This window comes from Ictalurus furcatus, chromosome 13 (assembly GCF_023375685.1).
Source record: "Ictalurus furcatus strain D&B chromosome 13, Billie_1.0, whole genome shotgun sequence".
Taxonomy (NCBI): domain Eukaryota; kingdom Metazoa; phylum Chordata; class Actinopteri; order Siluriformes; family Ictaluridae; genus Ictalurus; species Ictalurus furcatus.
Genome location: NC_071267.1, coordinates 20,702,525 through 20,725,721, shown reverse-complemented (window position 1 = coordinate 20,725,721; position 23,197 = coordinate 20,702,525). Strand labels below are relative to the sequence as shown.

Below are 23,197 nucleotides of genomic sequence, written 5' to 3'. Positions count from 1 at the left end.
ATTGGTAAATGGGCAGTGAGGATGCAACATATGTTTAGTCTGAAACATCCTATACCATTAGCTACGGATTTCTATTTTATTTGCCAATTAGTGGTGTTTTACAGTGATCTGCCTGTCTTTCCTGTCTGTCTGTGCACCTGTTTGGGGTGATCAGTCTGATTTTAGTCATTATGTGAAGAGCAATAAGGCATCGTGCACATTAAACCTTATCACAGCTCATTTGAATAAGAAGCTTCTGTCCTTCGCCATAACAAGTAATTGTCCCTCTCAGTTCTCCCCAGGCCTCGGCTCATTCTCCTCTGGACTGGATCACCTCATCCCTCTGCCTTCATTAATCTCCTCCCTATGCTAGTCAGCTTGATCAAATCCAAATTTTATGATGATTGCAGTACTTAAAAGGCCATTTTTCAGATGTCTCCTCATACAGCAGAAGCTTATACTATCATGATGGAATTACCTGGAAATTAGAGAGGCAGAAATACCTGGACCTACCTGGAAATGCATGGAAAGTGGAGGGGCAATTAAAAGCTAACGAGAGTCAACGATAGATATATTTTAATCCTCCAAGTGGATTTAAGTTTACATTTTGGTCCTAAATGACGCTCACAGAAAAGAGCAGCTAATTAGCTTTCTTTTGACTTCATTCTAAGGAACTTTGAAGAAAAAAAAAAATGTGAACATGTGGTCAGTAATTTTTTAAGAGAACATATTAAGTATAGTTTACATAAAAATATTTATTTTCTTTTATTATTTATATTATTTGTTTATTTATTTATTTATGCTAAACTTAATTTAAAACAAGTTTCTAATGACTAGATTGAATTATGTGTAGAGCGAGTGCAATCAATTCATGTCGTATTAACATAAATCAATTACATTATGAAACCTCGCGAGGATGTCGCTACCGACGGGAACTATAACTATAGTATTAAATTACTGCAATTGAAATATGTGTAGTAGAACAGCACAGCGTTAGTATGGTTATTGCAGAATGCCACTGACCTGGGTTCAATCCTCAGTTCGGGTGAGAGCGTGGAGTTTATTCCGGGCTTTGAAAATACACAATCGAATCATGTTAGATCTACGAAAAACAAATTGCGTTAATGCAACTCAATTATTGTGTTAATGCAATTCAGTCACGTGGGACCAGGGTACGCATTTGAAATAAGTCAATTCATTGAGGGTTTTTTTTTTCAGAGTAGAAACATGTTTTAAAATAGAGACATGATTCATAGATTTATTTAAGGACACTGGACTGAGGCTCTTGATGTTTAGAGGGCATTAACCGTTTTTTATATAATTACCTATAAATGAAAAAGATAACTTTTGGTCAGTAAGTTATAGAAGAGTTGATCAAAAAGAGTGGCATTGAGGAATCACGACTTATTAAGGAAGTGGCATTCATTTTGTTTCACTATATGTTTCTCTTTTTCAAAGCTTTCACGCAATTTGCTGGTTGTTTTATTCTCCAAGTGCTAAACTGTAGTATGTTTAATAATTCTACTGTACACGGTGTCCAAAAAAAGTCTCCATACACAGGGCACTAGGTATCCCAGCACTACTTCGGTTGTGTCTTCATGAGTGGGTGTTCGAGGACGTTCACTTCTCGGTTGGTCCACAACTCTTCCAGTCCTTTTGAATTTGCTAATAAGTTTGGCAACAGTGTCGTGTATGATGTGCTCGCCATGTTTCCTGTTAAAGTCCATCGCAGCCTTGCGACAGCGTCCCGATCCAGCCATGAGATGATTTCAGTACGTTCTTCTTTTGTCAAAGGCGTCCTTAAAGGCTATCTGAAAAAAATATATATATAATATAAACTAAGAAGAAATTTTGCTAAAAAGGTGTTAAAATCCAGTTAACAACTGGATTGTTATTATAAAATCCCTTCCGGTGAATTAATTTGAGTGTGTATACGGGTCGAAATGAAAAGTGAAACTTGTCACTGCAGTGAATTTGCTGCATTCTTTAAACAGGAAGCGCTGGAACTCTCACTGGAAAATCGAGTATTGACCCCGTGACCATGGAAACACCGTTTCAATTAATGAATTATTAAATTTAGAAAGTCTTCAAATGAAGTTTTGCGTGAATGTCACAGTTGTGTACACTCCTGTGGAAGACAAAGTATAATCATATGTAATATTTATAATATTTCCCTTTATTCCAGTGTATTTAATGGAGAGAAGCTTCTTAAGGCAAAATCCTCGTTTTAGTTCATTACCGTGTGAGTGTGTGCCCTGGTGCAGTGTTGTCACTGCTAAAGAGTGTCCAGGAGCACTGCACCACTAGTCTAGTGTGCGTGTGTGTGTGTGTGTGTGTGGGGGGGGGGGGGGGTGTTTAGTATGTGTGTAACTTTCACATGAAAGTATTAAACTATGTGTGAGGACAGCTGTGAGAAGACAGGAGCAACATGTTTATCATCATAAAGCAGAAATTAGCCTGGCTCAGTGACACTGCCTTGAGACACGACTGAAACTGAATCATTTACATCGAAGTTATATTTAGTATGTAATTGTTTCTCATGCAGTGTGTTGAGCCGACATGAACCGAGCTGAGGCTGGAGGAAAAGTGCTCAGCTAACAGATTAAGGTTCCATGCTTTATCTTTGTGAGGTAAAAGCACATTTTATTTCACACTTACAGAAGTTACTGAGATGTGGTGCAGGGAAGGAAACATGCAGAGTCAGCCAGTTTGGCATTTTTTTTCAGGATTTATGGACTGGGGTCAATTACTGAACACTGAGTGGTACAGGTCAAGGGGTATTGCTGTTACCCAGGGTACCCTGCTGCTCACCTTCAGATACACTATATGGCTAAAGGTTTGTGGACACCTGACCAAGACACCCTTATGTGCCTTCCCCAAACCGGTGCCACAAAGTTAGAAGTTAAGGTCATAAGTTTACATACGCTTTGCAGAATCAATGTTTGACCAGGATGATCAGTGTAAATTGTTATTATTTTGTTTGATGATCTTTTTTTTTCATTCAGACCTGCCCTTCAGAAGCTACATAAGATATTCACATGTTTCCCACAAGACAAAATAATAACAATTTACATCTTGTTCAAAAGTTTACATCCCCCTGCCTCTTAATGTATCGTGTTGCCTTCTTGAGCATTTTGTAATAGTTGTGTACGAGTCTTTCAGTGTGAAAAGAGGGATCTCAACATCATATAGTCTCTGCTGGAAAGAGGTTGAATATGCAGAAGATGCTGGAAAGGCAAAGAATGTGCAGGACCTGGAGGATTTTTCTGAAGAACAGTGGGCAGTTTAACTGCTCAGGACAAACAAGGGACTCATGAACAACTATCACAAAACATCAAAACAGTCATTGATCCTCCAGGTAATGACACACAGTATTATGAACCAAGGGTATGTAAAGTTTTGAATTGGTTCATTTGTGTAAATTCAGTTATTATTGTATTTTGTGGACCATACGTAAACATCTGTTATGTGAAGTAGCTTAATCAAGGTAGTGTGAAAAAAAAAAGAAAAAGAAATATGTCTTTGCATGCTGTAGCATTACAATTTCCCTTCACTGGAAAGAATGGATTTTATACCACAGCACTGCTGAATTCTCGAATCTGATTGTACTGAAGGTGTTGATTAATTTTTTTAAATTTATTTAAACAGCAGCACAGATAGTAGTTCTGGTTTTAATTCAAATTACAGATTTACATTAACACGCTCTAAAGTAACAACTTACTCACAGGGACAATGATATGCTATGACAATCCACAACATTAAATGTAACTATAAATAGTTAAAAAGCATGACATGTCAATAATTAATAAATAAAACAACTAGTAATAATTGCTGAATTGCTGTGGTATGAGAAGAATAAAACACTTTAAGACATGCTGCAAAAGAATCCACGCCATTATGAATTATTTTCCTATAACAGCACACACCACCATGTTTTATTCCATATGTCCGACATCTAAAGAGTATAGGATTTTAGATTCCTGAGAACTGTTAAAGTTTGTTTAAGCATGATTTTCTTTCTACTTTGACCTTCATTGTTATGACATTGTGCACTGCAGATGACTAACTCTGCAGCTCATTTACATTTTACAGGCCGAACCTACAGTAGGTACATGGCATTTATTTGAATATTAATTATTGTATCATTTTATTTCGCACAAACAGAGAAAGCATTAGCAATTGTGCTAGACAATAATTGTGTGATAGTAGCATCATTTTATAGACTACTGTACAAACGTCATAAATACCTATTAATTGTTTTATACATTTTATCTTAGGGGTTTATTTTGTCTTCTGAATTAGTGTGTCAGTGGATAAGAGCAGAATAAAGACATCCAAACATGTCCAAAAAGAAAATGATGTGTATGGTGAATGAGAAAGGAGGATATATAAGTAATAGACCACATTTCAGATAAAAAAAAAAAAACACAATTGAAGCTGTCTGGTATTGCCTGCAGAAACAAAAGGTTCTTGCTTTTATCAGTCAATTTTCTTAATTCAATTCAGTTCAATTTTATATGTATAGCGCTTTTAACAATGGAAAACAGAAATATATAAATACAGAATACAGATTTGTGTGAAGGTAGGTCATCACGATGGATCAGGCAGGTCCGGCGAGCAGAAAGGGTCAGGATTACTGGCATCTCTATAATATCATGTGTGGCTCGACAGAAGGAGAGAGAGAGAGAGTGAGGTAAAGAGAGGGAGAGATTGTTAGTTATGCTTACTATCCCATAATGGATAAGACTGTGTACTTTGCGTAAAAGAAAGTCTATTCATGGTAAGCTTGAGTAAACAAATACGTTTTCAGCCTAGACTTAAACACTGAGACTGTGTCTGAGTCCTGAACACTAATTGGAAGGCTGTTCCATAACTGTGGGGCTTTGTAAGAGAAAGCTCTTCTCCCTGCTGTAGCCTTCACTATTCAATGTACCAACAAATAGCCTGCACCTTTTGATCGAAGTAGGCATGGCAGATCATAAAAGACCAAAAGTTCGCTCAGGTACTGTAGGATCAGACTATTCAGTGCTTTATAGGTCAGTAGTAGTATTTTATAATCAATGTGAAGTTATACTAGGAGCCAATGCAGTGTGGATAAGATATTGGTGATGTGGTCATACTTTCTGGTTCTAAAAACTGCATGACTGTGTAACTAAGCGAATTGATGCCATTTTAAAGGCAAAGGATAGTCATGCCAAATATTGATTTGGTCTAGTTTTGTATGGTCTATTTATGTATTATATAGAAACCTTTCATTTTATTATTTTGAAAGAATCTGTGCATATTTTTGTTTCATATCTTCGGGCAATTTAGAGTAGCGAAAGCACTTGACGATATATGTTTTTGTGAGGTGGGTGAAAATCAGAGAACCTGGACTGTACCCGCACAAGAATATGCAAAACTTCACACAGACAGTAACTCGAGTTCAGGATTGAGTCAAGGCCCCTGGAACGGTGAGGCAGAAATACTACTCGCTGCACCACCTTGTACCTGTATCCACATTTTATAATATTTTCCATATTTATTTTATTTTATTACAATATTTTTTATTTATTTTATTTTATCATAGTAAGGTATTCTTATCACTGTTACACTGCAAAAGTTTTTAGTTGCCTTTATTTTCTAATTTATCTCCAAATAAAAAGATTTCCAAAAAGTGAGTGTATCTTACAAGGACAATAATCCAAAAAAAACAACAACCAAGAAACAAGATTTCAAAATGTAACGATAGTTTTTAAGACCCTCTACACCTGATTTAAAGACGGCAGAGTATGACATCTAAGTGACTTTTAACTTGTATCAAGAAAAATGTGCTGAGTTAGAGCAGAAATGTCAGAAAGAACTGAGGAACAAATACCAAAGCTGCTCAGAAGACATTCAAAGACTTTTTTACATTTCACAGAGTTATACACTCAGAAAAAGAAATGCAAGGACATTGTGTAAGGTCAAAGAAAATCCATTTGTTCGAATTTTGAGTCACATCATTTCGATAGTTACAAGCGCTCGTTATGCCCAGTCAGAACCATAAAACATCAACTTTGTTCAGCAGTATTGTGTGGGACACATCCATTTTGAAGGTGTGTTATCAAACATTAAAGCCTTTGAGTCCTCAAGCTGGAGCTGCTCCTGTAACATTGCACATTCAGCTTCAAATCTCCAGCTGTCATGTTACTGGTGACCTACAATATGTGGCCAAAAGTATGTGGACACCCCTCCTAATTATTGAGCAGAAGGTGTTACAGCCATTCTGGTGCTAACAGGTGCATAAAATCAAGCACATAGCCGTGCAGTCTCCATAGACACACACTGGCAGTAGAATGGGCCGTACTCAGTGACATTAAATGTGGCATTGCCAGAAGATACCATCTTTGTCACAAGTCAGTTTGTGAAATTTCAACCCTACTCGATCTGCCCATGTCAGCTGTAGGTGCATTGTAGGTGTAATTTCACAAACTGTAGATGGATTGTGAAATTATTTTGAGGAACAACAGCGAAACTGCTGACTACGTAAACAAGCAGAGCAGGGTCGCCAAGTGCTGAAACACGTAGCGCGTACAAATCTTCTGTTGTATAACTCAAAACAAAGTTTACATTTACATCATTTGGTAGACCTTCTTATCCAGAGCGACTTACGTTAGCAGTCGAGGGTTAACTTCCTACCTCAAGGGTCCAACAGTGGCAGCTTGGCAGTGTTGGGGTTTGAACTCATGATCGCCCGAGCAGTAGCTCAACTTCTTAACTGCTGAGCTACCACTGAACTGCCTCTGGAAGTGACTTCAGCACAAGAACTGTGTGTCATGAGCTTCATGAAATGAGTTTCCATGGTCGAGCAGCTGCACACAAGCCTAATAGGACTATGCGCAACGGCAAGTGTTAGCTGGCAGGGTGTAAACCACACTGCTACTGGACTCTAGACTCTGGAGCAGTGGAAACATCTTTCTGGAGTGCTGAATGATGCTTCACTCTCTGGCAGTCTGATGGACGAATCTGGATTTGGCAAATGCAAGGAAAACTCTACGTACCTGAATGCATAGGGATAATTGTAAAGTTTGGTTCAGGAGGTATTTTCATTGCCCCTTATTTCCAATGTAGGATAATGTAAATACTACAGCATACCAGGTGACCAGGTGTCCATTCCAAGATATTTATTAACTCCATATTAATGCCCATGGTTTTGGAATGGGATGTCCAATAAGCTCATGTAGGTGTGATGACCCGGTGTCCACATACTTTTGGCTATATGAAGTATTTTCCTCCTTCTATCTGTTCTGCGCCCTTAAATTCCAGACTTTCTCAGTCTTAACTCTGTTTAACCACACTGATATGCCACAGCCAATCAGCTCAGTGACCACTCCTGTCACACACACCTCTCTGCACTGAACCAGACTTTAAGAGGCTTCTGGTCCTGTTCATTTACCCAGCAGTGCGTGCATGCCCTGGTACTGCCCATTGTGGTGGTTCGAATTTTCTGCGAAGTCTGTAGTTCTCCAGAAGCCAGAATGATGATGGGTTGACTGTCACCATGCTGAAATATCATTCTTGTCATACTGAAAGGCTTTATTAAAATTGAAAAGCAGTGTTGTTAGAAGAGATTGATGTGCTCTTGAAAGAGAACGATCAAGTTTTGTGCTTCTATTGAACAAAAAATGAACCAGTACAACAAAGGCATGAAAACTGCCTAAGGGCCCAAAATGGAGCAACACTAGAAGAAGCAGTCGAGAGATTAGAGAATTAAAGGAAGATGAGATAAAAGAGAGCGAGAGAGAGAGAGAGAGAGAGAGAGAGATGTCCACGGCCTTTTGGTTTGTCCTTGTGTTCAGGATCAACTCTACTGGGACTCTCATAGTGCTGAGACACCTAACTCAGTGTTTTGATGTTTTCGTGCTTGCGTACTGACTGGATCATTCTCACTCGCTCAGAGATAGGGATGAAGAGAAAGTTATTCTCAGGTAGTCCTTTCTGCTTTGAAAGGAAAAAAGTAAGGGGGAGAGATATAGAGAGAAGAGTGTCTCAAGTGATCTGTCTTTTTCCCACTGAGATAAACTGGGTCACAAACTGCCAGTCACAATGCTTGGGTAAAATATGAGGATGTCTAATGGGGTTATGAATCCTCCACTATCCTCATCAGTTCAAATACATATTTCAGAGATAATATTTATTATTAATGGAAATGTATAAGAGCCAGCTCACATATTAATCATTCTCTATATTTAGTGTCTTACATATTTAGCAAAGCAAATCTTTTGCAACAACCTCTTACAAACAGGACACAAATAAACATGCTCCAGGTTTCCTGTTAACAGAGATATTAGAGGTGTTACTGTGCTAAAGAAAGACCATAGGTGAGAGGAAAGGGCGTGAGAGCTTGAGCTTGACATTAGCCAATACATAAAAGGTTTAATTAGAACTTCTCACAACTCCCACTAAATGAACCATGCACACAAAGACACACAGAGACAGGCTCAATAGAACGTCCATCATGTTAATTACTACCCCAGGTTTGAGGAAGAGCAAATGAAAGCATGGCCAGGAGAGAGCTCTGGAAGCAGATGCTCAGAGACGCTCCTACACAGATGGGTATAGTGAACTCCCTCTTCATCTCTCCCTCATCCTCTTCCTCTTGAGCGATTTCTTAGCCCTCTATTAGTCTCCTGCTCCTGTGATAAAGCATTACTTACTCCAGTCTGGAAGCAGTCCAGCAAACAGCTATTAACGACGAGTGACTCCTTTCTCCCACCAGATCGAGTTACATGAATGAACAACGCCAGTCTGTTTTATCTTAGGGATTTTTTTTAGATGTATTCATTAATTGATTTTTCCACCCCTTACTAACTAGTCATTTTCACCCAAATTGCATTTGGACTACTTTAGGAAAAGTGCTGGGTTGCAATTTGATTGTGCTGTAGGAAGAGCATTTTATTAGTTACATATTGTTTGCGTGCGTATGTGTGTGTGTGTGTGTGTGTGTGTGTGTGTGTGGGCGGGTGGAAATAGAGTGGTGTAGGCTTTGCTCTGATGCAGAGCTCTTGCAGAGTGTATAATGTTGCATCCTCGCTTCTCATTAAGGAGCTGTTCATGATGTATTGCCGCTGACGCACAAGGAATGGGTGCGTCCGTCACTCTGAGTCATCCCAACCGGCCCACATGGAACACACACACACACACACACACACACACACACAGTACACCCTTTATTGCCACTCAGCACTTCTTATTGTAGTCATGTGCATCTCTATTAGGACTGAATGACAGCATTTGCATTTATATTAACTAAAATGTCTGATTTCAGATGCATTCAAATATTAACGAGCCGATGATGATTATGATCGTGTACTACCACAGACGTAACTGTAAAAAGCGGACTCCTTAAGCTTACACATGCATGTGCAAAAGTTTGTGCACATGCGATGTAGAAACAATCATGCAACTCCTGCAATGTACTCTATCTAAAATGTTGTGATGATTTACCCTCTGGAAAGAATTTGAAATATTAACTGACCACTTGCATAGTAGTCTAGAACATTCTGAATGGTAATCACAGTGACATTAAAAGAAGAAAATGAATGCGCTTCAGTTTGTCCCGGTTTTGTCTGATGCAGTAAAAGTAACTGAACTAAACTGAAGCTGCATCCATGATTGATGTGACATATTCTGCTAATTGCAAATAATGCTATCTCACTATATTTACACAGTAGGTTGCTCGACTAAACACCGCACATTGCACTTGTGGTCATCTTCAACAATTTCAGAATTCAATGTTAAATGTTTTGCACATTTAGGCTATTTAACATATAAATCTTCCATATATAGCTTGTCTTATTCACTACATACGCTCACTACATATAGATATAATGGAACATCATTTTTATATCTTGGTGGGGACCAAATCTTCCCAAAATATATGGATATCTGACAGCTTTGACCTTCTGAGGACATTTTTTGTTTCCCTAGAAGATTTGGGTACAGGCATAGTATTAATTAGTTGTATTAATAATTATGACAATGGAAGGTCCTCATAAGGATAGTAAGCCAATCATGCGTGTGCATTAGTTTCTACGTACACACAGCACACACATTGTACTCATAAGTGCTCATTAATCTCTCTCTAAAAGTGTTAAGGGCGCTTACATCTAACTCGCTCTTTTCTGTTCTCCTCTTTCTCTGTGTCCTTATGCCCTATGTGCCAACTGCCACTCCTCCCTCCACTGCTTCCTCACTTCATTGTTCATTTATGGTGCATTGTAAATAAAATAAAGAAGGTGGGAGAAAAGGGCAAACGGCAGCACCAGGATGGAATCTATAATCCACCTCCCTCCCTCCTCTTCATCCCGAGTCCTGTTTAACCCGTGCCTTCCATCCAGAGCTATAAAGTACATCTTCTTACCCTTAAGGTTTCCTGCTCATGGCAGGACAGTGATGTTTGTGCATTTACATGGTCCAGTGACTCTTATGCAGTAGCATACTGCATATAAAATGAACAAGTCTGTGTCTTGTGTTTAATTTGATTTTGGTGCCCTTGGGTCATTTTCTTTATGTTATATATCTTTTTTTTTTTTTGCGTCTTGCTTTTGGTCTCTGATTTGAGTGTTTTGTTGAAGAGAACACCGTTTCTATGAGACTAAACCAGGCCGGTGCAGTAGAACCACTGAGAATTTATAGACATAATGGCAAATCTGCTCGGCAGTCCACTAATGCTGCTGCCAGAGCTTGAGGGAAAAATAGCTGAGAACAGCGCAGCGGAGAGCAGAATGCTCTGGCGGTGCTCTGGGTTTTTGTCTTTGTGCAAGTGTATGTGCATTTCTGAGCGAACGTTCAGTGTGTGGTTATGGTAGAGATGTAATGTTTGCTGCAGTGTTCTAGTATGCAACTAAAATCTGCCTCCAGGCGCAGACTTGGAGATCATTTCATCACACTGAGAGATAAAGCGATGTTGAGAATGGAAAAGAGAAAGAAATAGAGTGAGATTCCTTACGTAACCTCTCGTTTTATTTAGCCCAGTCAGGGGGATTTCAGTGCTACTTATTTATTTGAACCCCACATAGATGCTTTTGGTATTGGCAATGAAAAGTATCCTTTTCCAGCTAAATCATAAGAACTCTTTGCTAGCCAGGTCAGTCCAGAGTTTACTTTTTGATCCATTTTTTGTTAAGCAGAGAAACTGAAGGTATCGATTGAAGATACTGATATTACTATGTACAGTAGCTAGATTCACATCAAGTCTAATAATATGTTAATAATCTGACTGGTAGATCATTTGAATTGAAACACGTTCATGTGTTATAGAGTAAACGTATCTGACCAGTCCAAATGAAATATCTCTGATGGAAAAAAGTCAGGGAAGGCAGTCAAGAGCAGTACTGTGTCTCAGCTCCTGTCTGGTCCCACAATACTCATCGCAGTGTTAGCACAGGACACTAGTGTGACTCTGCAGTGTTTTATGAACAATGAAAGTCTGCTAGGAGGGACTTGGATTGGATCTAATCGTGGAACATATGTTTATCAGCATTAATTCAGGTAGGGTTCTTTCCTAGGTTATCCGTGACCATTGGGGCAAAAAAAAGTTATTTTTATATGTTATATGTAAAGAAACAAAATGGAAAGGGGTATTTTTGTGTTATAGAGTTTGCAAAAGGTTATCAAAAATCGCTGTCATCCGGTGGTTGGTACTCGACTCTCATGTGTCAGGAGATGAACCGTTAATATTGGTCCCTTTTTTTTTTTTCTACATGTTCAGTATCATTACTAACCATACGAAGTGTCTAATTTTGCTGCTTGACAAATCAAATTCAAAATCAAACTTCTTTGCACTAATGGCATAAAAACATGCTGTTTTAGGTCTGTGTATGCTTAATATAGGCATCTTCCAGCTTGTTGAAAATAACATAAAATGCCATTATGGAAAACTGTTATGAAAGTGTATATAAATGTGTCTTTAATTGTGAGGACAAGGCACGACCATTTTGAGCAGAATCCCTTCACTTTTCGTGTATTTCATTGGCTGACAGTGAGAGGCAATGAGTGGCATATGATGGAGTGTATTTTAGGATTTTCTTCTTTTTTCCCCCCCTTTTTTTGTCTTTTTTTAGAAAGTTTGTTCAACAATAATTGGCTTGTGTTGAAATATCGACCCTAGATGGTGTGTGTGTGTGTGTGTGTGTGTGTGTGTGTGTTTGAATGATTGTAGATGCTTGGATTTTGCTGCTACAGATCCTGATTGCAGGTAAAGGTGCATCTGTAGATAGGCTTTTAGTCTTGCTTCTCTCTGTCACACTTTGTTGAATGGGTGTGAATGAATCTAAAAAAGTGCCAGACTAAAGATACTAATGAAGACTCTCATGCATGGTGAATAGACACACACACACACACACATAGAGGTACACGGGGACACACGCATATACCTGCTTGGTGCAACAATCACAGAGATGTGATCTATTTTGCTTGCATGCTGTTTTCAGTATCAGCACTTTGTAGTTATATCTCTGCACTCTGCAACAACCATTTCTCCCTCCTCTCTCTGTCTCTCTCGCTTTCTCTCTCTCTCTCTCTCTCTCTCTCTCTCTCACTCTCTGGCTCCTCTGCGATCACAGCTCTCTCTCTCTCTCACTAGCACTTCCTTTCTTTAAGTGCTCACTACCCCCTTTCTCTCTCTCTCCCTCTTTCTCTCGCTCTCTTTCTCTCTCTCTCTGCAGATCTGCAGTTCTCTTGCTTAACCTTTTCCCTTTCCCTCCTCTCCTCTGTCCCGAAGCCGGGTTTGCGGGGAAGTTGCTCCTGAAGCGGGGCGGCTGTTAAAAGGTGCTGTATTCCTGCTCTGTTGGGAGGATTAAGTGGAGTGGGCACCTGGCATGCGATCAGTGGATATAGGCTGCCAGGGCTTTCTCACATTGTTTGAGGGAGATTGGAGCACTGCAGTAATCTTGGCCAGCGGGAGTAGGTGCAGGACGGGGCCAGAGAGGCATGCTGTGATGTGCTGATCTGTGGGGGGGTGAGTGTGTGTGGGTGTGTTGTGGAGATGCTGAAGTAAAGTGGTTGTGTGCTAGTGGTGGCGCTTCTGACACACTGTGCTTCCTTGTAAAGAATCATGGGATGGGTCTTTTTGGCTTGTTGCCTCATTTAATATTTGCTTTGTGAGTCTACAAAGTGACTATCGTACACAAAGCTAGATTTGACACCCTTACTTTTAGTAATCGTCTTCTTTCTTTCAGGTACTTTGGCACCTTGACATCTTCCGCAGAAGCTTCCGGCAATTGACGACACACAAGTGCATGGAGGACTCCTGCATCTTCTGTGCTCTTAAGGTAAGTGCGGTATCCAGCTATTGGGGTGGGTAAGGATAGGATTATATAAGTCTGCGCTCATATGCGCTGTTTGATCTGTTCTCAAATACTGATCAAGAAGATTTGCATTTCTACATGCACATTTGAATGTGGGGCTACAACAGATCATCAACAAAATTGATAACATTTGATAATAAAAATTGTTTGGACTGAATTTCATTCTTGATTAGTTAGTCTGTTTTACGAACCACGCACTACGTTATGCCACATGTAACAAAGCAATTTGAATCAGTTAGCTTAAGTATTTAAACTAGTTGATAAATGCTACAGTGTTGAATTTTCTTAATTTTTCTTAATATTGTATTGTACTCTGTATGGTCAAAAGTTTGTGGACACCTGACCATCACACTCAAATGAGCTTTTTGAACATCCCATTCTAGATTTAGTTCCCTCTTTGCTGTTATAATAACCTCCACTCCTCTGGGAGAGTCACTGTGGGGATTTGCCCTTTCAGCCACAAGAGCATTAGTGAGGTCGGATACTGATGTCAGGTGACGGAGTCTTGGTGTGCAGTTGGTGTTCCAGTTCATCCCAAATTTGTTCAGTGGGGTTGGGGTCAGGGCTCTGTACAGGAGTTCTAAACTCCAACCTTGGCAAACCATGTCTTTATGAACCTTTCTTTGGGCACAGGGGCACTGTCATGCTGGAACAGGGTTGGGCTAAATGCCTTTAGTTCCAGTGAAGGGAAATTGCGATGCAACAGCATGCAAAGCCATCCTGTACAATTGTCTGCTTCTAACCTTGACCCAAGTATGGTGAGATGGTCAACTGTCCACAAACTTTTGGCCGTATAGTGTATTTATTATGCAAGGGTAAGTAGTATTGTAGCAGTTTTACCTGATTCAATGCTCAATGCTATTTCTCTCTCTCTCTCTCTCTCTCTCTCTCTCTATATATATATATATATATATATATTTCCCAACTAATATTACATGAAATTTCCAATAGGCTTTAGACTGGCAGAACACTATGGCAATTATTGATTATTTTCTGTTTTTGTGTTTTTGAATATTCTGCCAAATAATTAGAAATATTATAAATATTTGAATTATATATATATATATATATATATATATGGTATATAAGAAAACGTGAGAGTTAATACATTTTAGAAAACTAGCAGTAGAATATGAATCATGGGCTCCTTAGTGTTTCCCCTATTGTCGGACACATTCCTTCAAGTTACTCTGCACTGTGACACAGCATGAGCAACAGTTTGAAAAGATGTAGAGTTTGGCCTATCGTGTCTTGGAGGTGGCCAGTAGGTGGGAATTGACAAGTGACCAAACGTGGGGAAGAAAAGAGAATACGAATAATATGACGTTTCTTTTGTGGGACATCACTGTGGGACATTATCCTTTATCAGCTTGTTCAATGTACTCGTTCACAACAGACTGTACAGTGCCATGATTCATCAGTTAAACCAAATTACTTAAAGCTGCTACATCTAAGGATTTGAGATTTTACTATCTCTAGTAGAAAAATACTATTGCTGGCTACCTGCAGAAGAACATTGTAACCGTGCTGTGTGTCCTTCACCGTGCTGATTCACATCACGACTGCGAGTGCCATTTAGAGAGGATTCAGCGTTGTGCTCCAAACCACATAATGTGCACTAAGTAGTATACTTACATACTAATGACACCAGTGATGTACTGACAGACTGTTCAGTATGTTGGTATTAGGTTTGGGATGTGGCGCAAGGATTCTCGACTCTAAGGATATAAATATTGCATTGTTTCCTCAGTATTACAGAATCATTATGAGAAAAAAAAACCCTTTGTGCTCATCAATTTGACTGTCAGAGTTACTAAGAGCCAGGTGAAAAAGCAAAACCACTTGATTGCTCTACTATAATCACAGCGCACTGCTGTATAGGCTCATAATTATCTGCATTGAAGATATGGCTCAGTCTATCTGTGAGACTGAATGATGCAAACTAGTCCACCAACCATATCTAATTTAATTCAGTGTAGAGAACAAAACTATCACTTCTGGTCGCTTCTGATGTGTTTGTTTTATTAACTAATTTGTGTATTTTGTTCTCCAGCTTGTCAGAGACTAGGAACAAGCCAGATAGTGTTAGCTCTAGGGATGCATCAATCCCATTTTTTCAGGCTGAGTGTGAATATATGACTTTTTGGTACTCGTCAATATTAGTACTGATACTGATACCGAAATGAGTAACTTGTTTAGTATTCAGTAATCAGGGGCATCATGGAACATTTCATTTACAGTGCCATCCAGTAATATTGGCACCCTTGGTAATTATGAGCAAAGAATGCTGTGAAAAATTGTCTTTATTGTTTAACCTTTTGATCTTTTGTTTAAAATATTCACAAAAATACTCTGCTCTCATGGATATCAAACAACTGAAAACACAGCACAGGTTTATAAAAAATATCTTTGTTAAATATGCAACAATTATTGACACGCCTATGAATTAATATGAGAAGAATATATTTGAAGTATATTCCCATTGATATTTTACATTGTTTAGTACACCTGGGTGACTAGGAACAGGAAATTGTTCAACCATGACTTCCTGTTTCACAGGGGTATAAATATGAGGTAACACATAGGCCAAATTCCCTTAGCCATTCATTACAATGAGTTAGACCAAGTAATATAGCGGTGATGTGCGGCAAAAGGTTGTTGAGCTTCACAAAATGGGAAGCGGCTATAAGAAAATAGCACAAGCATTGAAAATGCCCATTTCCACCATCAGGGCAATAATTAAGAAGTTTCAGTCAACTGGAAATGTTATGAATTAACCTGGAATTGGACGTGTGTCTATATTGTCTCAGCGCACTGTGAAGAGGATGGTTCGAGTGGCCAAAAAATCTCCAAGGATCACAGCTGGAGAATTGCAGAAGTTAGTTGCATCTTGGGGTCAGAAAATCTCCAAAACTACAATCCGAAGTCACCTACATCACCACAAGTTGTTTGGAAGGGTTTCAAGAAAAAAGCCTCTACTCTCATCCAAAAACAAACTCAAGCATCTTCAGTTTGCCAGACACTACTGGAACTTCAAATGGGATCGGGTTCTACGGTCAGATGAAACCAAAATAGAGCTTTTTGGCAATAAACACCAGAGGTGGTTTTGGCGCACACAGAGAGTTAGCCATATGGAAAAAGTATCAAGAGATATTAAATGAAAACCTGACTGCTTCTGCCATAAAGCTTAAAATGGGCAGTGGTTGGGTCTTCCAGCAGGACAATAATCCAAAACTTTCATCAAAATCAACACACAAATGGTTTACTGACCACAAAATCAAGGTCCTGCCATGGCCATACCCATCTCCTGACTTGAAACCCATAGAAAATCTGTGGGGTGAACTGAAGAGGAGAGTCCACCAGTGTGGACCTCGAAATTTGAAGGATCTGGAGAGATTCTGTATGAAGGAATGGTCTCAGATCCCTTGCCATGTATTCTCAACTTCATCAGGCATTATAGAAGAAGACTCAGAGCTGTTATCTTGGCAAAGGGAGCTAGCACAAAGTATTGACTAAAAGGGTGCCAATAATTGTTGCATACCTATATTTAACAAAGATTATTTTTTGGAGAAACCTGTGTTTTGTTTGCAATTGTTTGATATCCATGAGAGTATTTTTTGTGAATTTTTTTTAACAGAAGATCAAAAGTTTAAACAATCAAGACAATTTTTCACAGCCTTCTTTGCTCATATTTACCAAGGGGTGCCAATATTAGTAGAGGGCACTAGCTCTGTTTATGTTTCCCTTGTTCAAATAGTGTACATAAAAAGCACACACATGCATGTTCCTGCACATATGCTACAAGCCTCGTTGTTTATAATGTTAGCTAGTTGATTTTAAATGAAGCTTATTAGCTAGCTACATTAGTAGGGTGTCAGTGGAAAAGTGCCTCTGTTTTCATTACATCAGAATCCTTCATTTTAAAGGACCTTTAGTGAGTGATAGTCAAAAACAATATACTGTGTTAGAGCTGATATTTGATATACTCACCCATGGTTGTCTGTAGAGAATTTTTATTGCCTAGCTAGCATTTGCTGCATCGATGGTTACTGCCGAGTTCTATGTTTAGGATGTTTGAGTGGATTAGAGAACAAATAAATTCCTTACAGTTTCAGCAAGAAAGAAAATGCTCCACCAAAACTCCACCATCTAACAGGAAACTAGTGGGAAAGATACGTAGTTACAATTGTGAGGAATGTACACTCTGTGGTCAATAGTATGTGGACACCTGACCATCACAGCCATATGTGGGCAAAAAAGTTGGACAGTTACACAATTGTGTAGGATATCTTTTTATGTTCTAGCATTACAATGTCCTTCACTGGAACTAAGGGGCCCAAAACCTGTTTCAGCATGATGGTACCCCTGTGCCCACTGCGAGCTCCATGAAGACATGGTTTGCCAAGGTTGGAGTAGAAGGACTCAAGTGGCCTGCACAAAGCCCTGACCTCAACCCGTATAAACACCTTTGGGATGAACTGGAACACTGACTGTACCCCAGGACTCGCCACCTGACATCAGTGCCCTCACTAATGCTCTTGTGGCTAAATGAGCAAATCCCTACAGCCACGCTCTAAAATCTAGTGGAAAGCCTTCCCAGAAGAGTGGAGGTTAATATAACAGCAAGACGAGTAAATCGGGAATGGGATGTTCAGAAAGTACATAGGAGTGTGATGGTTAGGTGTCCATGAACTTTTGCCCATATAGTGTATGTACTATAATTGTATGTAAAATTGTGTGGAATGTAAGTCTGAACCTGCTGATCACGCGTGGAAAAAAAGACTTCTGGTAAATCTGAAAAAAAAACTCTGAAATGTTAAGATTTATAAAGATGTTTATAAAGAAGTTATAACATTGCACTGGCTTCATTGTGCGATTCTTTGATAAAGAACGGAACAGTTTTCACATTCCATGATTTTTATGATATGAACAGATAGTGTAGTGCTCCTGCTAGCATTCACTCTGTGGCTGTCTGGAGAAGGGAAGCTGATTCACTGTCTCGCTCTCCCTAATGGAATTTAGTTCATCTTCATCACCCTCATCATCTCTCTTTCCCTCTCTCTACTTTTTTTTCTTTCCTCTGCTTACTGTGTCTATTGAGAGACATTGTTTCTGGGAGTGAATGAAGAAGAAGCATCAGAAAAAGTTGGCAAGACAAAGCGCTGTAGGGTAAATCATGTTTCATATCTTGAATAACGTGCACAAATCTTCGTCTCGCACAACATCTTATGCTAGTGTTTCCTGCGCTTTAAATGGGGAAGATATTTATGAGCCTCGTCTGGCTGGAAGAAGCCTAAAAGCTGACAGGTTTTTTTTTTGGGTGACTGTAATTTTAGCTGTGGCTCCACATGAAAAGGGCTTCTTGTCATTTTTACTTGGATGTTTATTCCCAAAAATAACAACACATCAGATATTTCATATTATATTCCATTCACCTCACTGGATAAAAGGGTTGGCATGAGTGGAGAATACTCGAAAAGTTCCGATGGATAGAGCAGCTTTGTCATCCTTTCAGGTTTTTTTTTACCTCCTTTTTGGTCTTTTTAGATGTATTTTTGTTGACTGCTGACACTTTTTTTAATCTCTACTGACTTCTTCAGCTGCTTGCCAATTCTCAGTGTTGCTACGACTACCTGTTACCTTGACTATTTCGTACCAAAAATGTTATCTCAATGGCTTTGGCAGTTAAAGCAATGATTTACACTTTGCTTACTCTGACTTCTTTCTTAAAAAAGTGTTTAAATTTTTTTTTTTATCCCAATTCACCATGGATTACCGTAGACGAGAATGACGACACATTTCCTGGTACTGAGAAAAGATTGAAAAACCTACTTGAAACTCACTAATAATGGAAATCATGTTGCAGATTCTGAATTTCATCAATGAACATTAATGTATCTCTTGAATTCATAACTGAAACGGTTACACTCTAACAATAAAGACAGAATGAAAAGCAGTTTCAAGTAAAAAGCAGTTTCAGTTACTTGCACTAGAACTGTGTAACATAAGCTAAGTCCCATCTCTGAAAGGATGAATTAAATGTTTATGACTGCTTTAACAACTGCCCTTAGACTTACATTATAAGTGAGTTTTGAGTGAACTGTTATAAAGTCTCTTGGGTAATTTTCACGCTTTTGGCTTTTTTTTTTCCTTTCCCTGACTCGCAGCTGTTTGCCCCAGGTTCGGTACATTTGGTGGAGTTTTCTTTAAAACAGTGGTTAGGGGCTTGCTTCTTCATAAAAATCTTATTCAACCACCTCTTTTGCAGATATTCCAGCACTAAGGCCTTTGCCACTAGAGTGTTGATAAAAATTATTTTAAAAAGGCAAAAAAAAAAAAAAAAAGGCAAACAGATCAACTTAGTGTGTACCTTTTCACATATTTTGGCCAAGTGTAAACACACTTTTTACACCCATCTGTCCTTTTCTGTTGTATTAATGGGTCTTCCCTATTTTGTAAAGAATCGAGCTTCTCTTTTACAATTTTGTAAAGAATATTACTTGTTCAGCAGAAGTGTCAAGTGTGCATGACTGTTTTGTTTGTTTGTTTGTTTGTTTGTTTGTTTTAGGGCAGCAACTAACTATTATTTTCATAATCGATTAATCGATTTATAATGTTTATAAATATAAACACTTATATAAAACTGATAAAATTACAAACCTTTCCATTTTGTAAAATTGGACAAACAGTTGTGTTAATGTAAAGTGTGTGTATATATACTAAATATAATAAAGTATAATAAACTATATAGTAAACTATATATAATAGTTTATTAATATAATAAGTATAATAATATAAAAAGCACTGATAATCAAACTACAGTGATAAATTAATGATAAAATCTCACTTTCACTGCACCTTGTGGTTCCTGTTACTCACTGCTTTTTAGACATATTGTTTTAGTTGTGTTTGCTTTGATCATAATGATTTAATTAGACATTACAGATCTTACTTGCGCTCCCACTGTGTATCACCGCATCTACACCGCGAGTGAGGAGCAACGCGGCCTCGTACCTTACACATCACTTCCGTTATAATAAAATGCAGAAGTTACACTGTAAGTGTGCAAATACACCATATAATGCCAATAAACTTAAATTAAACTAAACCTTTTAAGCAACTTGCACCAGTTTCCCCTGCCTGTGCTCCTGCATCACTGTCGTGCTTCCATGCTACACAAGCTCCACTTGTTTACAGGTTACAGTCTTCTATGTAGCATTTAATCTAAAATGCGCCCCTGCCTTATGCCTCCGTCTGATGGTGACTGAGGTCATGTTGGGTATAAAAGGTTACAGTGACATAAACGATAAACAAGAACTTTATTGTCGTTGACTCTGGGTATCTGCTAAAGCTAGCGGCGACGCATTACGTGTGTTTGACGTCAGGTGCCGTCGACTGGGAAACGGCTTATACTTCCGGTTAGTAAAACACACGCCAGTGTTCCATTTGAGAAAATATCACCTTTCTAAAATTCACACACTATACGGTAGAGGACACAGTGCATAGTGTAAGTGTATAGTACGTCATTTGGGACACAATTTTAGTATTTACTCTCCGAAATGTGTTTTCAGAACAGAAGTAACATAGTGAGTAAACATACCCCGTGCCGCGCACAGACCAACTACTCGATAATGAGATTCGTTGACATTGATTTTCATAATCGATTATTAGCGATTTTATCAATTAGTTGTTGCAGCTCTAGTTTGTTTATGTTTTCTCAATCCTCACCTGGAGAAAGTCTGACTGATCTCATCCGTTCTGCAATTGTTATTTTTGTTTGCACCTGCCTGTGATATTTTTTTTATGTATTTCCTTTATTGTTTCAATTTATTAGAATTTATTCCTTTATTGTTTCACTGTGACCCTCACCAGAGTGAAGCACTTACTGTATGAATGAATGAATGAATGAATGAATGAATGTGGTAAATGTGTTGCACAGCACTCAGTACTCTCTCCTGAATGAATAAATGTGACCTTTCTTTGTCCCATGAGCTTCATATCTGACCACCTGCTCCCGCTGATTCCAGTTATTAGTTTGAAGCAGCACAAATGAAGAGAGACATGGTTTGCAGAGACTTGTTGATCTGTCTGGGCCTGATTTGGAGGCTCTGTAGGGAAGCCGTTTGGCCTTCAGGGCTTTTAAAGATGACTCAGATGAGAACCCAGTGAACAATCTGCGGTGGCATATGAGAGCAGGGGAGCCTTCTGGTGCAGCATGAATCTCGTGTTGACAGGCCGGAGGAGGTCACGTCCTGAGAAGCAGACATAAGGTGATGCGTGTGGATGTTTTCTACATGTGGTGAGCAAGTGTGCCTGCCGTGGGTGTCCATGTGTCAGTATATGAGCGTGATGACAACTGAGGTGTGAATATGCGCAAATCCAATACTAAGTACTGTATAGCCTGAAGCTCTGGATTGGTATCAGATTTGATGTAGTTTCCAGTTTGAACCACTGAGGTCTTTTTTTTTTGCCATTAGTGTGAATTTTCAGATCATTATTTTCATTTTAAGCTCATCAGTAGTTAAAAGACAATAACGTTAAATGAGGCATCCTCACACACATTTTAAACAGCTTTTGCAATTATTATATTGAAAAAAAAGAGACTCCGATCATCATCAGATAATGATCAATCAATCAAAACACCCCTAGTGAAACTGGGTTTTTCTTTCTTTCTTTTTTTTCCCATGTACAACCCCAATTCTGAAAAAGTTGGGACAGTATGGAAAATGCTAATAAAAACAAATAGGAGTTATTTGTAAATGTACTTTCGTCACGATTCCCCCTTGAAGCAGCGTGCTCTAAGCGCGAATGCGCGAGCACCTGCTTTTCCGTTGTTGACCGTAGTGACATCTGGACACGTGTGTTTTGTTTATGTTTCTGTCATGTCTCCTCCCTGTCCTGTCATTGGCTGGGATTTCACGTGGGTCTGTATTGCTCTCAGCTGCTAGCAGTTTAGACGCTGATTATGTCCGCATATATACCGCGCGCCTCCCAGCGCACAAGGGGGAAGATTAATACTTTAGAGTTAGTTAAGTTCGTAGCGTATTCATAGTCACGGTCCATGTTTAGAGTTAGTTTAGTTTGGATCATAGTCATAGTCACGGTCCATGTTTAGAGTTCGTTCGCGCTGGATTATCCGCTTCCAGTCCCTCGTCATAGTTCGTTTCTTGTTTTGTTTATCGACCTAGATTCCTGCCTTGCCCCGTGTATGCCTGTTTGCCAATCGCCTGACCTCTTGCATGTTTGTGGATTACGTTTTGGATCACGTTTTGGATCACGTTTTGGATTTGTCTGCCTGTCTCTCTTTCTAATAAACAACTGTTCATCCGGCACTTGCATCCGTCCTATCTCTGCTCCGTCACGATTCGTGACAGAATCTTCCGCCGAAACATGGATGCAGCAGGAGAACGGAGGAGACGCAGAACCCGGAAGTCGACGCCAACCGTCCCCGCTATGGACTCAGTCCACTTCCCACAATGGACATTTATGGAGCTTCCTGATCCATTTGACGGATTTTTCGGTGCCCCTGAATATTTTCTGGTAGACTGTCAATACTATTTCGCCAGCCTGTTAGACGCTAAGCCAGAGGAGAAGCAATGGCTCCAATTCATGTGGTCCCGGTTCTTTGGACCGGCCTGTCAATGGGTGCAGCTCAAACTGAATAAGCACTGTAGGAACCTGGACAGTGTAGAACAGTTTGTGGGGGAATTCATGGTGCGATTCGGGAGTCCGGAGGCGAAGGACGAGCTAGAACAACTTCTCAGGGGGGTAAGTCTGGCAGGCGAACCTGCCCTGCCGTTTACCTACTACTACAGGCAACTTCATGCAGAGCTCAACTCTGAAATCCAAGTCAAGTCTCAAGTCCCTGAGATCCAAGTCAAGTCTCA

General features: G+C 39.3%; 1 protein-coding gene across 1 annotated transcript in view; it reads left to right on the top strand.

Annotated features, from left to right (window-relative positions):
- Positions 1-23,197, top strand: part of usp54b (ubiquitin specific peptidase 54b) — an 85,286-nt gene that overhangs the window by 5,850 nt on the left and 56,239 nt on the right. Inside the window, exon 2 of the mRNA XM_053640566.1 lies at positions 13,182-13,274. Within this exon, the coding sequence (XP_053496541.1) occupies positions 13,182-13,274 (93 nt within the window). The remainder of the gene's footprint in view (positions 1-13,181; positions 13,275-23,197) is intronic.